Source organism: Lissotriton vulgaris, chromosome 2_1, assembly GCF_964263255.1.
Source record: "Lissotriton vulgaris chromosome 2_1, aLisVul1.2, whole genome shotgun sequence".
Taxonomy (NCBI): domain Eukaryota; kingdom Metazoa; phylum Chordata; class Amphibia; order Caudata; family Salamandridae; genus Lissotriton; species Lissotriton vulgaris.
The window spans coordinates 817391513-817408911 of record NC_141687.1 but is presented as its reverse complement, the minus strand read 5'-3'; the positions used below and the strand labels follow the sequence as shown (position 1 = coordinate 817408911).

The 17399-nt window shown below is 43.7% G+C and overlaps 1 protein-coding gene across 3 annotated transcripts in view; it reads left to right on the top strand.

Moving 5' to 3' along the window:
- Positions 1-17399, top strand: part of ZNF385B (zinc finger protein 385B) — a 1149514-nt gene extending 1132115 nt beyond the window's left edge. For 2 of the 3 annotated variants that reach the window (XM_086956210.1, XM_086956212.1), the window contains 2 exons: positions 689-850; positions 15978-17399. In XM_086956210.1, coding sequence (XP_086812336.1) covers positions 689-850; positions 15978-16190 — 375 coding nt within the window. In that variant the 3' untranslated portion in view covers positions 16191-17399. The remainder of the gene's footprint in view (positions 1-688; positions 851-15977) is intronic. The other variant, XM_086956211.1, reaches the window with a different exon arrangement.

The window sequence follows — 17399 nt, the reverse complement described above, 5'->3', positions numbered from 1 at the left end:
TTAGCCAGGGGACTCTCAGCCTGGCTCCTCATCAGACCTCTATTAATAATCTGCAAGTTTTTATATATGCCTATTGTGGATCAGTCTAGTTTCTTTTTACTTCCTGGATTTGCTATCAATAGCTCATCATATGTCATTGATTGAGTGTATTAGGTTTTGAAGATTGCATTTGTCTTCCTATGGAGGCACCATGGAAAACTGTTGTCTCAGTGTCAAGAAAATCAATGTTGTCAATTTCCAGAGGCTTTCTAATGACTCTGTGTAATGTAAGTGTATTGAATTTTGCTCTACAAAAAAGCTTGCTAGACAATCAATATTACCTATGATATGACAGTGTAACTCATTCAAAATATTGCCATGAGACCCACTGCCCGCTCACCATCACTAAAGGCGCGTCTTATGCAACTAGAGAAAAGTCACAATAATGAATGATGCAAACGAGCAGGACTGCCAAATTTGCCGGTGGCTTTGCATTAAAATGCACCGCAGGTCTTTATCCATTATACAATCCTCTCCTTGTGCGGGGGATGGGGCAATAAATACATCAAGAAACTCAAAGCTCAGTTAAATAATTGTATAGGGAGGCACCTGTAAGTAAAATGTGCTTTTCTTTATCACATATAAGTTTTTTTGTTGCTTTTGATGTTCTAGCCCCCTCATTATTTAACTTGAGCCTTGGTGTTTCCAGTCAAAAATTTTACAGGCTCGAGCAGATGCCAAGTACCCGGGACAGGGGCCATGTCCAGTGTTACTTTATGCAGATGAAACGGTAATCATGCAAGGCACCGATGTGGGACTACAGCATCAGTTGTTCAAGATGGGAGACTTCCTTTCAGAAAACGAACTCAAGGTAAACATGCATAACATTAAGATGACGACTGCTGCATAAGGCAAACGTAGTAGGAATATACACCAGGGTGTCATATAAAGGAGACAGAATGCACTTTCAAGACTTGCAATTAGTCATTAGTCAATTTGTTATTGGTATTGGAATTTATAAAGTGGGTGCGATATCAAAATATAATTGGCAGGATATTGTCTGACAAAAATATCCTATCCCAAATATTGACTAAAAAAATGTTGCCCCATTGGAATTTATAATTGAAAATCTACACACAAAATATTTACGTAAGATGATTTTTCTGTATTTGATATGCTGACTTACATCCTTAAAGGGGAAACCTAGATGTATAGCTAAGGAGCGCTGTATACAGTAGTGAGATAGAAAGTCCTCAAGATCATGTAGAAAGTTAAAGACTTAGAAAATGGTGCCATTCCCTGCACAGGTGACCCCTGGGGACCATGAGATTTCTTATCACTGACCTGCAAGATGCTCCTTGAAGAGATGAATTTTAAGCTCCTTTCTGAATTGTAGGCGAGAAGATGCAAAGCTGATTTGTGGTGTAATGCTGATCCCAATTCCGGGTGCATGACATAAGATGGCTTATTTTATTTTTTAGGGCTCAGGCCTGCTGTACACTGTGCAGCAGTGTTGCGCAGCGAGTCCTTTTCCGATGGGAATTGAAAATGGACCTGGAAATTCCACGCATTTGTGTGTGTTATTTCCAAGGTCCATTCTCATTTGCCTTCGCGTGCGAGCTGTTTTGTAACAGAACACGCAATGGGCCATGGGCGGTCGCCTAGCTCCGCCAATGGCCTATTGGTGTCTGTTACGCGCACCAGAGGCCATATGTTTTGAATTATCGTGGCTTGACAGCCAAGATAATTCAAAACATATGCTCGCAGTGCCGCGCGCGCACACGACTAACAGGCTTTTTTTTTGTTGTTGTTTACAATACGATCGCTTTCAAGATCGGTTGAAGTGCCGCTTGTTTTTTCTTCTAGCTATAAAATATTCCAGACACAGCATCAGGCAAGCTACAACGTGGGGATTTCTCACTACATGAAAGTATCCGTCCCTCCCTGGCATTTTGTCATTGGCCCTCAAAAAGCAACATGAGCGTTATGAATCTATGTAACTGTCTCCATACAACCTTGGTCTATTCAACCAATCAAAGTATGTTTCTATGCAATCAGAAAGATTTGCTTGGGATTTCTACAGCCATCACAGAAACGTAGAGCCTCACATGGAGATGACACTACGAATATCTAATTTTCATCTGACTGAGATGCGCTCGGACAGTCAGCTATCTATTTTTGTCACTCGCTGAGATAGCTTTGATCCTAGTATGACCGAGGTCCGTAAAGGTACTAGCCAGGAGTATCAAGAGAGATCTGCAAATTACATGCACGTACACGTTTCAGAACAAACACGTCTGAGGAGGCTACAAATTCCTATGCGAAAAACATGTGCTTTCCTCAGGGGGGAACAAGGCGATTGCCCGAGAGGCATCATGACCGGAGAAGCGTGACTCGGTACCTCGCTGCCTCAAGGGAGCTCAAATCTCTGTGCTACCAAGGGTCAAGCAGGCTATCTGAGTCACGCAAGGTGCAGACGTCACTCGGTCACGGATCGGAAAACTGTCAGAACCGCGGCAGGAGGCAAACGCATTTGTGGAAAGCTTTTTCTTTTCTCTGAACACAATTAGAGCACATTCCTCTATGATCAGATTGTATTCCGAAAGCGAGCTGGAGACGGATCACACACTTTATTAAACTGCGGCAATCACAGTTCACCAAATGGAAATAGAACAGTATCTCAAAATTAATTAAGGAACCCTGCAATCTGTTAGCTTCGGCAGAAAGCAGGAAGGAGCACTCTTCGGAAAGAGTAGCAGCAGCTTGCAGAAAATTATGATTGTTATTATTATTATTAGTAGTAGCATTAATAAGATTATCACACTCTCCGGGGCCCTGAAGCAGCGTTAAGTCGCGCCAAGCACTTTGCAAGCATACAGTGAAGAATATGTCAGAGAGTGACAGCAGAGTGAGAGTGATACCACGAGTGACATCAGAGTGAGAGTGACAGCAGAGTGACAGCAGAGTGATAGTGACAGCATGAGTGAGAGTGACAGCATGAGTGAGAGTGACAGCATGAGTGAGAGTGACAGCATGAGTGACAGCAGAGTGAGAGTGACAGCAGAGTGAGAGTGACATCATGAGTGACAGCAGAGTGAGAGTGACAGCATGAGTGACTGCAGAGTGAGAGTGACAGCATGAGTGACAGCAGAGTGAGAGTAACAGCATGAGTGACTGCAGAGTGAGTAGAGTGAGAGTGACAGCATGAGTGACAGCAAAGTGAGCGTGGCAGCAGAGTGAGAGTGACATCATGAGTGACAGCAGAGTGAGAGTGACAGCATGAGTGACAGCAGGCTGAGAGTGATTGCAGAGTGAGAGTGACAGCATGAGTGAGAGTGACAGCATGAGTGACTGCAGAGTGAGAGTGACAGCATGAGTGACAGCAGAGTGAGAGTGACTGCAGAGTGACTGAAGAGTGAGAGTGACTGAGAGTGAGAGTGAATGCAGAGTGAGATTGACTGCAGAGTTTGAGTGACTGCATAGTGAGAGAGACTCAGCAGTGTGAGTGTTCCAGAGAGAGCAGGATATGCTTGTACGCTTACACGGTACACTGACACACAGGAGCTAAAACAAAGAACAGCGGAACACATGCCTTGGGAGCTTCATGGAGGCAGCCGGCTGTCGGTGAGGGGAGCAGCAAGGAGGGGACGCCCCAACCAATCAAGCTCAACAACTCACAACCTACTGTACGATTACAACACAGGCCAAAGGGCAGAGCTAGGTCTTTTCGCATTACGTAGGGTGAGCAGTGTGTGAGTGTGTAGGGTGAGCAGTGTGTGAGCCTGCAGGGTGAGCAGTGTGTGAGCATGCAGGGTGAGCAGTGTGTGAGTATACAGGGTTAACAGTGTGTGAGCGTGCAGGGTGAAGATTGTGTGAGTGTGTAGGGTGAGCAGTGTGTGAGTGTGCAGGGTGAACATTGTGTGAGTGTGTAGGAGGAACAGTGTGTGAGTGTGCAGGGTGAGCAGTGTGAGAGTGTGTAGGGTGAGCAGTGTGTGAGTGTGTAAGGTGAGCAGTGAGTGAGTGTACAGGGTGAAGATTGTGTGAGTGTGCGGGGTGAACAGTGTGTGAGTGTGCAGGGTGAGCAGTGTGTGAGTGTGCAGGGTGAGCAGTGTGAGAGTGTGTAGGGTGAGCAGTGTGTGTGTGTGTGTGTAAGGTGACCAGTGAGTGAATGTGCAGGGTGAACATTGTGTGAGTGTTCAGGGTGAACATTGTGTGAGTGTGCAGGGTGAACAGTGTGTGTGTGTGCAGGCTGAGCAGTGTGTGAGTGTGCAGGGTGAGCAGTGTGTGAGTGTGCAGGGTACGAAAACTGGAACTAAGTCCACCACACACACACACAAGACCACACGCATAAGACCACACACACGCCACACACACATACACACACACCACCACACACACACACTCTCACACCACACTCTCACCACCACACACTCACCACCACACACTCACCACCACACACGCAACCAAACACACAACCACACACACACACCACCAGACGTCAGTGCACGCTTTCACCAGGCACAAACACCACCAACCGTCAGTGCACACTTTTACTGGGCACAAACACCACCAGCCGTCAGTGCACGCTTTCATTGGGCACAAACACCACCAGCCATCAGTGCAGGCTTCCACCAGGCACACACCACCAGACGTCAGTGCACGCTTTCACCAAACACACACACACCACCAGCCATCAGTGCACACTTTCACCAGGCACACACAACACCAGCCGTCAGTGTACCCTTTGATCACCAGGCACACACCGCCAGCCGTCAGTGCACGCTTTCACCAGGCACACACACCACCAGCCACCAGTGCACACATCAATTGTTAACGCATCCATAATTAACTATTGTAGCAATCGCAGTATGGTGCACTTTACTTTTAAACATATTCATCTAAAGCGCAGCATGCCACCATTGCTACAATTCCAATCCAACCCACATAATTCCACTACACACCACATGCATACACTCCATAACACATGGCTAAAAGACATTGCCATTTACAATACCATTAGCTCTAACTCAAATAAATCCGAGACCTATTGCATTTCCAATGCTTGTTTTCTTTTTAAACTGCTTGATTTAAAGTCTGGTGATGTCAAGACTTTTTGTGTTGCGATGAGCTCCTGATATGGTAAGCATTTTCGATAGGTAAGATGGGATATGCATTGGTCCTGCCTTGTAGATGCTGTGGCAATAGGGGCTAAAAAGACATCTATTCAAGAAGCACCTGATCCACTCTAATAAATAACTTCAGTTTCCTGTTTCATGCACCCTTTTTGGTGACAACAGTTTCATTCATGTCCAAAATCTTGGAAGATTCTCTCTTGTCTGCTATGTTAAGCTCTTTGTTGCTTACTAGCAAGACATGTACTATATAAATAGCAGTATAAGTGCATACATACTATCATACGTACATAAGAAACTGCCCTTTAGGAGTAGACAGCGCAGCTGTGGAAAGGTGCGCCTGACGTGGCAGATACCTCTAGTCCGTTAATGAGTTGTGCAGCAACATGCAGTAGGAGGGTGCTGGACTATCATGTTGTCAAATTCCTAGTTGGAAAGTCTAGGGGCATAATATCAAGGGGGTTTATCTCCGCTTTTTTAGCTTTAAAACCCAAGAAAGCAGAGATAAAATTATCTCCCTATTACCTAGCTGTCGATAACACCAGTTAGCGACAGCTAGTAGGAGATAGCGACCATCTTGGGCCCCGCTTTGCATGTCAGTGAAATTTATCACTAATGACATGCAAAGTGGGCGTGCCAAGATGTTAGCGACTGGAAACAGTCGCTAACATCGCTATCTCGTATTACCAACTTTTGGAGATATTCGCGCTAATCGCGAATATCTCCAAAAGCTAACACCTGCCCCTGAGCATTAGCTCGGTAATGCATGAATATCGCTGACTATTCATGCATTTCGGACGATTTTTATCACTTAGGAGATAAACCTTGATAATAGTAAGGTTCCTAAGTGATAAAAATCGCCGCAGCTCAGCGATAAAAATATTGCCGCTAAGCCAACATAGCGATAATTATCGCTAGTTGTTGGTAATATGCCCCTGAGTTGTTGTCTATGACGACCAATGATGGCTTTGTGTTGAGGTGTGCATTGTTTCTAACTTCACCTCAAATATTTTGTTTTGTTCTGGCAAGACTGGCAATGAGGATGACTGGCTTTCGGTTCCAAATAGACAGTTCACATGTGGGCTTGGATATGACTGAGGCAGTCTGTGATTCATTTGATGGATTTACTAATGCAGATTCTGAAAAAGGGTTGTGTGTGTAAGCCTCGTGGTATATATTCCATGATTTGCTTGGAAGACTCCAAGTGACTCAATTTCTGTGTGGAACCTTATGGGGGGAAATAGATCATAAGTCACCAAGTAGTCAGTGACATAAGCAGATGCCCATCGGAACAATTGTATCATTGGTTGGAATTGTAGGAAGAAAGCCAATATAGTATAGGTTTGTTGCATCTTTCTTCAGGTGAAATGCTCTTGGAAATGAAACTCAGAGGCTCAATAGGACTACGAGGTAAGGTCACTGTAATGAAAAGGGTGAGATCCCCAGCCCAAATAGTGGCTATTTCAATGCTGTAAAGTGACTTGAAACCTAACTGGTCATGGTGTAACATGAGTGGTTATTGATTTGGCCTTTCTAGTGGATGATGACTGCTTGAAAAGAAAATTTATTTATAAAGCGCGCTTTTGCTCAGAGGCATCTTGGTGCTTCCCGAACCACAAGGGATAAAATCAGTGAAACAAAACTTTAAAAAAAGAAAAATCTAAAATATCAGGTCACGAAAACCATTGATTAAAAAGCCAAGTTTTTAAAGCTTTTCTGAAATGAAGAAGGCATTTGCTTTTCATTAACTGAAGCAGAAGAGAATTCCACAATTTAGCTGTGCAGACCACAAAGCTTCTGCCGCCCCAGTGAGATCTTTTGAATTTGGAAATGACAACATTGTCGGCTGATGAAGAGCCAGAGCCATGGATGGAGTGTACCATGTTAAATTCCGTTTCAGATAGTGGGGACCTGACTCATGGAGAGACATAAAGGCAGTACACAAAGCCTTAAAGTCTATCTGCTTTCTGACTGGTAGCCAATGTGACTGGATAAAGGTTTATAATGCAGATTGATGCTTAGGGATCATAAGCAGTAGGCGAGCTGCAGCGTTCTGCAAAACTTACAATTTGTTTAAAAGTTTTTTCTGCATGTTGATAAATAAAGCATTGCAATAATCCAGTTTGGAAAGCACAATAGTGGTTACAACTGTCTTCTGCAAGTTAAGAGGGATAAGAGGAAACACTTTCCTCACAATTTACAGAATAAAGAAGGAGGAATAGGTCACAGCATTAATTTGCTTTTCAAATGCAATTTGTCATCGAAAAGCATCCCTACATTTCTTACTTTTGAAACGGGGATTGGCAGGGTTCCCAATACCTGCTGCCACCAACTTGGGGACCAAAAGGACGTTTTATTGCCCAACAAAAGGACTTCAGTTTTTCCGAAGTTGAATTTAAGGCAAATTATTGGACATCCATTTGCCTGTATGCAACATGCAGCTATGAAGTCTGCCTGCAGTATTCTTCGGATTCTGAGACTTGCTCTACTTGTACGACTTGAAAGACTTTGCATGGTCTTTTGGGTGGCAGCCATTCACACATCAGATATTCTTCAAATAGTTCCACAGAGGGCCCCTCGGAGCATTCTGGAACGTACTACCACAGATATTATTGTGGTGTGATCTTTTCTGCATCTTATGCTCTTGACATAAGGAGGGCTGCTTCATGTTTTACACATAGTAAGTCCTCTCTAATGCTTTTTATGTCTTTTATTTTGTCCCCCACCTTCTGCTCCATCTGCCTCCACTGTCCTTTACTTTGTGCAGATACGCTCTTATAAGGCTAAAAATGTTTGCTGGCATGTCAATCTTGTGCTCGATTCTGTAACGGCTTATAGTAGTTCTCGAAGGGTGGTGCCGAGATTCTACAGCTTCTCTCTCAAATGTTTCATGTCTTATTTTGCCATCATTTCCGTACATTTGTGTTTCTCTTTGTTGAGGGGGGGTGTTCCCCTTGAGGATCCCATGCCTCTGTCCTTGCACATTCTGTCTTGACACGTACAAGGTCTTGGTTTTAAAGGGTAGCATTGAATTATGAAGCAGGGAAGAGGGAAGCCCAAATTACTGCCCATAGAATTCCTTTATGTTGCAAGAGGTAGAGAGGTGGGTGCACAAAACAGGACACTTCTTTTTGTCTAAGCTGTTGTATTGAGATATTTATTCATCATTTTTAGGGTAGCTAATTTTCCTTTTTTTGGGTGGCATCATAATTCATTTTCTACTTCCCCTTGCCCATACTCTAATGCGCGTATATGTAATTGTAGATTTTTCTTTCCTGCCAGCAGGGCTTCTCCTCACTTCTCAACAGGTATCATGTGTCATATTGTGTCCCTTTCAATTGTACTTCTTTTTAGGGATTTCTGCACCTGTAGCTTAAGCCCCTAAGGAGTGACCTCAGAGTTTCCCCAGCAGTTGGACCCATTCTTCTCTATGACTCTGGCCTCTGTCCTGTCAGAGGGAAACCAAAGGCCAGGTTAGACAGGCTCTATACAAATAATCAGATGCCTTTCTTCACTTTTGGGAAGACTCCAATGTTGGCGCTCGCTTCAGGTATCAGGCGCTCCCGCCTGGGAGCATGATCTGCTGGCGCCCATTGGTTCCCACGACCCAGATCGTTTTGCCTCTGAAGGGGCAAGTTGCAGACCTACCACCCAAGCATGAGTGACAGTGCAAAAAAGGAGCCCACCTATTACAACACCCAGTCCCACTCCGGTTCAGAAGCGCTGGCTCCAGTACCTCTGACCCTATACTTCTAATGTCTGAAACACCGTGGTGAGCTTGTTTCTCTCTCCACGCAGCCCAGCAAAGGCATGGGAGGATCTCAGCATCCAATGCAATCCGCAGTCACAGAAGGTCACAGTAGGTCAAACTCTGGAGTCTGAGTCATATGGCTGATTGCTTTGTCTCGCCAATGGGGTCTTCATTTCTTGATGTTTGTAAAATGGCAAGATATTCTTTGTCCGTATTTCTGTGATAGCCCAGAAACCAGAAATCGGGCAGCCATTTTTTGGCCTGGCTCGCCATGCACTGGTTACTGCTTTCTTTGATTATGTTTGTACGCATGGAAAGGTGTGAGATTGGATTGTAGCATAAAGGTTTGTCAGAATTAAGGTCTTTTTTCGGCAGTTGAAGGATATGTCAAGTTTTGGGTCTGACTATGACAAATACTTCAGTGAAGCAGAACATGGTTATATTCTGTAGGGTTGTGACTCTTTCTCCTGAAAGGATTTTTATATAATGGTGCGTGTAGTATTTGTCATGATGTCTTTGGGGCATAGAAGATGTCATCCAAGTCTGTAGTTGTGAGCATTTTTAACAAATTGCTTTTTGGTATATTGAATGGAGAAATAGTATGGTATTTTCAATGTGGTATTTCAACTTGTGTTTTTTGGGGGGGGGGGGGGGCAAAGAATTATTTGAGGACATTGCACTTGTCCGTTGATTAGTATACCAGGGACTTGGTTGGACTGATGCAGTGTTTGATGACTTGGAAGAGAGCGTTGTTTCTGTTAGAGGTTTCTCTTATGGTTGACTCGTAAAAAGTAGCTAAATCTGTAGCTACATGGTTTCTGTGTGGTAAGCAGTATTTTTTCAGTTTTTGAGAGGCCAATTTAAACTAGAGTTTTTATTCTTTACATGTTTGTAAATAGCTCATTTGCTGCATTGCGTTAAGAAGCAGAGTTCTTTGTTTTTTTTTAAAGTTCTTTTGAAGCGTATGTGGGTTTCAGGTTTGGTTTTCAGTTATGACGCTCAATGAATTAAGTATGACATTAATTTTGGATGTTTATTCATTTTGGGTTTTCAAGGTCTTGTGGTCTTGCTTGCATGTGTCAATGGATTTAGGTTGCTCTTAGTGGGTGGTTGATGTGTGCTGGATGAGGAATAGGATGGTGGCGAAGTCTTGCTATTCCACTGTTATTATAGTTTGGCATTTGATAGACTTCCTTTTGTAGGTTTCAGCTTGGTGACATGAAGTTTGATGATCACAGTGTCTAGAAGGTCAAGGAGTGCCTTATCCTTAGTTTAACAGAATCTCTGAGATAATAAGCAATCCAAAGAACGTCAGGAAAATATACTGCTTCCTTTCTTGAAATTTACTGCCAATTTGAATGGTCACAAGAGGACTCAAAATATAAAAATATGGAGTGAAAACTTATCAAAGAAAACAGAGTAATACATATTCTTAAAAACATAATTCTCTTTAAAGCCATGACACTGAATGTGTTCATTCTGGGCGCGGCACTCCCTGATCAATTTTTTGTGGCAGTTTTCAGTTTTGTGGATTGATTGCTTGGTTACCTCATTCGTCTTTATTTTTCACCTGGTAAGATTGATGAGATTATTACAACTTCCAATAAACCCTCCCATTGAAAATACTTTAAAGGCAATTTGCGTTAGAGCAGAGTAGCGGAATTGCTCTGTCTAGGTACATGACTGTTGTACTCACGCCGTACATTTGTTTATCTATAAGTTTCTTATACAGCCTCACTCATATGCAGCACCTGGTACTATCTACTAGATGTACATATCAGTGGGTTTTTATTTTTGCTCAACATTAAAAGTAAATACATATTTTTCAGGGTTTTTAGCCATTTTGCCGTAAGGATAAACTACACAGTAAATGTAGATCGGCACTGATAAAGGTATGGATTGGAGAGATGCAGTATGGTGCCCATAACTAGATATTTCAAAAAACGCCTTTACTCAGAAAACTTACTTGGCTATGTTGTAAGATAGTGTCTCTAAGGGTCTATGAATTAAATGACACCAACTTCACCTCTTTTCTGTGCCACTTCTACTGCAGCTGATACTAGTTATGTTGTATTATAATATTAAGTATACTGCACATGGGAGGAGCCAAGATGGCGACCGGGACGGACGTGTGAGCTACAGGCTCCGCGAGCCGTCCGATCCTGCACCGAAATCCTGCCACTAATCCTGATTGTACCGTGTCTAAATGCAGACACGCGAATGCTGATGCCACCGGTGCTCTTTTGGGACCTCTGCCGATCGCCTACGATGTGAACTCGCACTGTTTGCTGACCCCTGGAGCCGACCCGGGTCCTGGAGCCGATCGCCGCTCTGGATGCGGCTGGGCGCCGTCAGCCGGACACGCTCACGGGACACTGGCTGGGACGAGAGTGCTCCTGATCGCGGAGACGGGCCACATCGCCCCTTTCGAAGTGGTAAGGCTCCTGGCTGGATCGCCCTGCTAATAAGAGAACTGGGAACCCGACCCACATTGACTTCCCCCTGATGAGCCTGGGGACTGCACGGAGTCCATCTTGGGGTGCCTGCCCTACCGCAGCTCGTCCGCATCGCTGGTTGGATGGACAGCGTTCGTTCTGCCCCGGCCTGGATCTGTGTGCTGCCGGTTTGTCTGTGGCTCCCACTCAACTAACTTTCGCCTGTGTAGTCGCCCCCCTGTCTTTACTGCGAGCCTGCTGCGGGGGTGACCATGGCGTCCCCTCCCATGTAGAGGGAAGATGGCGGTCTCTTCGTCCTCAACGGGCAGGATCCTGCCTATGCCTGAACTGGTGATCAACGGGGGGGAGCGCCCATTCAGTATTAGTCAGCCAGCGCAACGGAGAGAACCGACCCGCAGCGACATCCTGGCTGCCTTGCTTGACTTGCGGGCGACATGGCGGCGACAAACCTATATACTGGAACAGCAGATAGTGGGAGCTACAGAATGTCTGACACAGCTGCGTTCGACTGGCCCCTTATTGCCGCTGACTAACCCTGCTCAGGAGATAATGTTATACTGCGAGACTGTGAAGAAGCGATCAGACCTCGGAGATACAGTTGACTGTTTCACTTCTGATGAGACTACTGTTGCGAAGCCGCCCTCCGATTCACTGCCTGATACTGTTGCCACCGTCTTGACACTGTTGCACCCCCCAGAGACTCTCCGGGCGATGACCCCCCTCCCTGCCTTTATTGTGACTCTTTCTCCGCGCTTGCAGTGTGTGAGTCGTCTTGCGAAGGGGGGGGCGCCCCGTCATTTGTGCACTGCTAGTGATGTCGACTGGGGGCGCTCATATCTTCCTCCTCTTCGCCTTCCTTGCTGGAGGAGGCCATTTTGTTCCTTTGTTTGGCCGGAGAGGAGTGTACAGCGGTGGACATGTTTGGAGGTATTTTGGCGCTCTGGCCAGGGCTGAGGATGTTCACACGCTGCCTTGCCGATTGACTGGTGACGACCTGGCCTGTAATGTTATTTGTTGTGATTTGCGCGCTGGGGGGGGGTGTTCTCCTTCTTTCACGACCGCAGTCATAAAATCCTATTGTTTGTCTTCGTAGTCAAGATCTTGGTCCTGGGCGGAACGGGGGTCTGGAGGTAGACTATTTGTTTATAACTGCTGCGAGGTCTTCCACTTTTGAAGCTCCGTTTGGGGTAGAAACCATTGAATTGCTCGCGAGCCTAGGAAGCTTGATAATTGTTGGCTCCTCCCCACCTTCTTCATTTTTGGGGAGTCATAGATTAGTTTGTATACTCGTCTTTCTCCCTATATATGTCAAGTGTGACGCTTTTTCTTTTTCTGCCTTTCTTCCGAACTTCGGACTTTACTTTCTCTTTCCTTTTTCTCTCCCCTTTTCTCTTTCTTGCTAAATTTCGGGTTTATGGGGCGACAGACACTCTGCTGGGGGGGGGGGGTGCAGGCCATAGCCTCTGCATGTGTGTAGGGTGGGGGGTTATATTTAGTTTTTGTTAGTTTCTATGGTGCCTATTTATGATCTCCTTTATAATTTTCTCTTTCTTTCTGTTCTGGGTCTGTGATGGGGGTTAGTAAGGAGTGGGTGGCGCTGTGGGTGGTACGCAAATGCGGACTGATGCTCCTGTTGTCTAGCACTGGACTGCCATATTGCTGGGTGTTCATCACTACTGCTGTACTTATCGCTGCCTGCTTATGTTGTGAAGCTGATTGTATGGACTCAGTTCTCCTTGATTCTATTTTTACCGATTTATGTTTAGGTCAAAACTTTAAAAATTTAACCTTCACTGCTCCTTCTCCTTGGCGACATGATTCAACTTAGTGTAACTGCTATTACTTGTTGCTATATTGCCTAATACCGCTGGGGAACTGGATTGCTTGCATCTGTGCTTAAATGTATCGTGGCCGGCCTGACGGTTGTAGGCCCGTATTTGTTCCCTTTTTCATGCACAATAAAGGTTTTCAAAAATTAAAAAAAAAAAAAAAAGTATACTGCACATGTCTGAATGTGTATAGTCCTTTTTTGTAAGTCAAGGGGACAGTACAGATATTGCTGGATTAAACAACAAACTTCGTAAACTAATTTTCAGTCTTATCCATTAAGTTAAAAGAATCTTTGAAAGAATTTATGGATCCATCACCTCTTACGTTCCATTGTTTCAACACACTCTCAAACACCCTCTAAGATTTAGAATTATATTGTTATTTCTGTTGTATATGTTTACTGCTGCGACAATTGTTAGCTGCCCATGTGTGAAGTCTGTGTTATAAAAACAATGGTAGAATGAAAGATAGACTAAGTGGAATGAGTTTTTGTGGGAATTGAAGTCATTTGTCAAGAAATACATCTTCCACCCTAGCTAACAACTACAAGAATCGTCTGGCATGATTTAGATTTCGGTAGATAAGATACCCCATCACAAATGTGACAGATATTCCAACTGCCGTATTGCAACTGCATTACATCCAACACAGTATCCCCCTGCTGAACTTTAACCACATCCCTCCTGTGCATTTTCCCCTCCTGTGCTGATCCTTAGTGAGCCCCATTGTTCATGACGAGCTCAGCTCGTCATCAGCACAGCTCCACTGTGCCTCATGAGCTCGTCATGAGCATGGAAGGGGTTAAACTAGGCTCAAAATCTAGGAAAAATCCATCAACGGTCATGAGCACAGTTGGCTTGGAATACATTGCCCCTCTAACATATCCTTGACTGTGCTTGAAAATTGTGTAATATTTTATTTTGGGTTACCCTGTCAGTCCCCACTTATGGTAACTCTTCTCAGATCCCACCAATTGCACTATCATTTAACCTACTAACTCTATCTTTTAATGAATAAAGGCAAGCACTGATGGTGCAGTTTTTATGTTTTACTTTTCTGTTTTGTCCTGACTCACATATGCCAAATAAACCAATAACTTTCACGCTTGCAATGAAAGTCAGGATTGCAGCATCAGTGACCCTTCTATCCTACTCGACTCACAAACAGACGGACGTTCTTCTGCTAGGCATAGCCGCATGGAATAATTCAAGCACAACTGTTTACTCTCAATTAATTAATTTCCTTGCACATTTCTTCACTCAGATTTGTTATTGGAAAAATTTCTGAGCATGGCATTGCCAATAATAATTTCAAGACTCTTCATTTTCATTTTGGTTTATTTGATATGATATCTTGGGGTTGGGGAAAAGGAGTATCTTGGTGTATGAGCACACACACACACATGCCTATTTTTGCCTGTCCTTCTACGTGAGTCTGTATAGGGCCTGATTATAAGTGGCCCATCAGGGTATGCAAAATGTATCGCACCCTATAACATATGATACCCTTGGTTTCAGAGTTTGTTGGGTGCCGTAAATTCCACCTATCCCGTGTTTTTATTCAGTAATGGCAGTAACATGGTCATTTTGATGCTAAGTGCACCACGATCCACATGTTCCATAAATACAGGCGGGCACATTTACTTGCCTTTCATGCAACGCAGTTCACCAAGACAACTTGCTTTATTACGTGAAAGGGAGAGAGCAGAAATGCGCCCTATCTATTAAGATAGGGCGCACTTCTGCTCTCTCATAGCACTGGGTCCCTTCAGGCAGCATAGTGCACCGCACACACTCTGCACTATGGTCCAAGGGCACCTGCGTTACAAGGAGAATTGTTTTTGTGCAGGAAGGGGTACCTTCCTGCATGAAAACAATCCCTTGAGGCATTTTCTTCTTTCTATGTGTGTAGGTCACAGAAAGAGCAATTAACAGAGAGAAAAAAATATTCTTCTCCCTGCTACGCCATTCTCTGGGAGGCACAGCGATTTCATGCCATCCCAGGTTTACAAACCTTTGTAAATCTGGGATTGCATGAATTCCATGGGTGGATGCACAGGAACGCCTCTATGTAGCAAAAATGGAAGTCACTATGGGCCAGATGTAGGTATCCAACTACCAGTCGAAAACATCCGAAAATACCGATTATCGGCCGTTTCTGACCGGTATTTGGATATTGAGATGTAGGGGCATGTTAAATTACAGAATTGGTCATTTTACTGAATTTGTAATTTTTCCGATTCGGTAAAATACCGAATTGGTAAAATTACAGATTCTGTAATTCAACATGTAGGTAGCACTGTAATCAGTGCTACAAGGGTTTAAGAATTCGTTATTTACCATCAACTTGAAGTTGGTGGTAAATAATGAAAACCCTTCAAAAAGCATTTTTTTCCTTTAAAAAACGTGCCATGTTGCAGACATACATGCCCTAAGGGCATGTATGTCAGCAACATGTGCACCCATGCACAAATGAGGGGTGCAACAGGGTGTCAAAGTGACACCCTGTCCCCCTTGCAAATTCGGTAATTTTACCGAATCGGTATTTACCGATTTGGTAATTGGCATTGATTCCTATGGGCCTCAAGGCCCATAGGAATCAATGGCAATTACCGAATCGGTAAATACCGATTCGGTAATTACCGAATCATTCCGATTCGGTAATTTCAGTGAAATTACCTACATCTGGCCCTAGGTTTCTTAAACATATTTGTCTTTTAGGGGTGTAATGGACAGCGTTTGAGCGAGCTGTGCTATGTTATTGCTTTAATATCATTTGCTAACGTTGAAAAACAATAGGTGCTTAAAACCTGTTTTCTATTTTTTTCAGGCAAAATTTGCATTCCAAAAAGACATGATCAAGCCTATGGCTCCCACCTTCCTCTCGTCCTCTCTGGCTGCAGCGATGTCGTCCAGCCTATCCCTGCCACCTCGTCCTTCTACCTCCATGTTTAATGCTTCGGCAATACCCTCCCCCTTCCTACGGCATGGGCACGGTCCAATCCGAGCAACGACTGCCTCGATCCTTTTTGCACCATATTGATTGTCAACCAATGAAGAGATAGCGACAGGCCAGTAAAAAGATAGGTGGATTTGAAAATTTTAGGAGACACAAAAGAGAAGTCTTGAAAGTCTTCCACGCATATTTATTTTTCTTTTTTTTCCATTAAAAAATGTCATTTGGCATCACACCTCCATAGGTGGACTTGATGGTAGCAGTTTCCATGGACATGTGCTATTAACCAAGAGCCTGGAAGATGATTTATGTTTTATTATTATTCGCAGACATCACTGGAGGACCTTGTGTGACGAGAGCACTTCATCAAGGAGACATGCCATTAACCCTTTCCATGGAGACATCAGCCTGAAGCCATGGAACACGTGAATTTATTTCCTGACAGACTTGAAAACTAGGGTCTTCCTCGTCCGTTTATTTGTGTAAATAGTCTTTGGGAATATGCTAGGCATACTAGGATGGCAAAGGTAGATGAAATATTGTGTAATTGTGGATACCATAATACTAAAGGACTATGTAATTTATTTTTAAATGTGTTTTTGTTGAAAGGGATTGTGTGACAGAGTTTGGCCCAAATACTGTTGTTCCTTGAGTAGTTCTGAAGCTATAGATTGTCCTTTAGTTGCTCTGTTTTATGCTTAGAGGCAGCCACAATTCAAGTGTATCTTTTGATTTCATTATTTTGTTCTGGATGATAAAACAATAGAAAGCCATATGATCTAGAGTTGTGGGAACATCCATTTCAGTTTTTCTGTGTAACATGTTTGAGGCCCATCACTAACATATGTTGCTAAGCATTCTCATGACTGATGCTTTGTGCATTGCACAACACAAAGCAGCTTGTCTGCATTTCTTGCCCAGCTTGCAAGAAGACAATCGGTCTGTGTGCTTATGTGTGAATTTATTTTTCCATTAAAATCACGTTTCTGTTGGGAATGCTGCTGCATTATGTTGTGACTCCTGATGCAATAATGTACAGAAACGAAATATTTATATGAATAAATGACATGTTGTGTTTAACGTTCATGCAGCAAATCAACAGGCCATATTTAATGTTACAAGGATGTGCACAGCATAGTCCGACACGAGGCAGGGTATCAAGAGGAACAGGTTAATAAAGGCACAAATCTGAATGCATTCATAGCACATTCCTTTATGGTATCGCTTTCAGCAATCCTTACCTGGTAAAATGTATGTGTATTTTTTTAAATGTAAATTTTGAATAAAATGATAAAT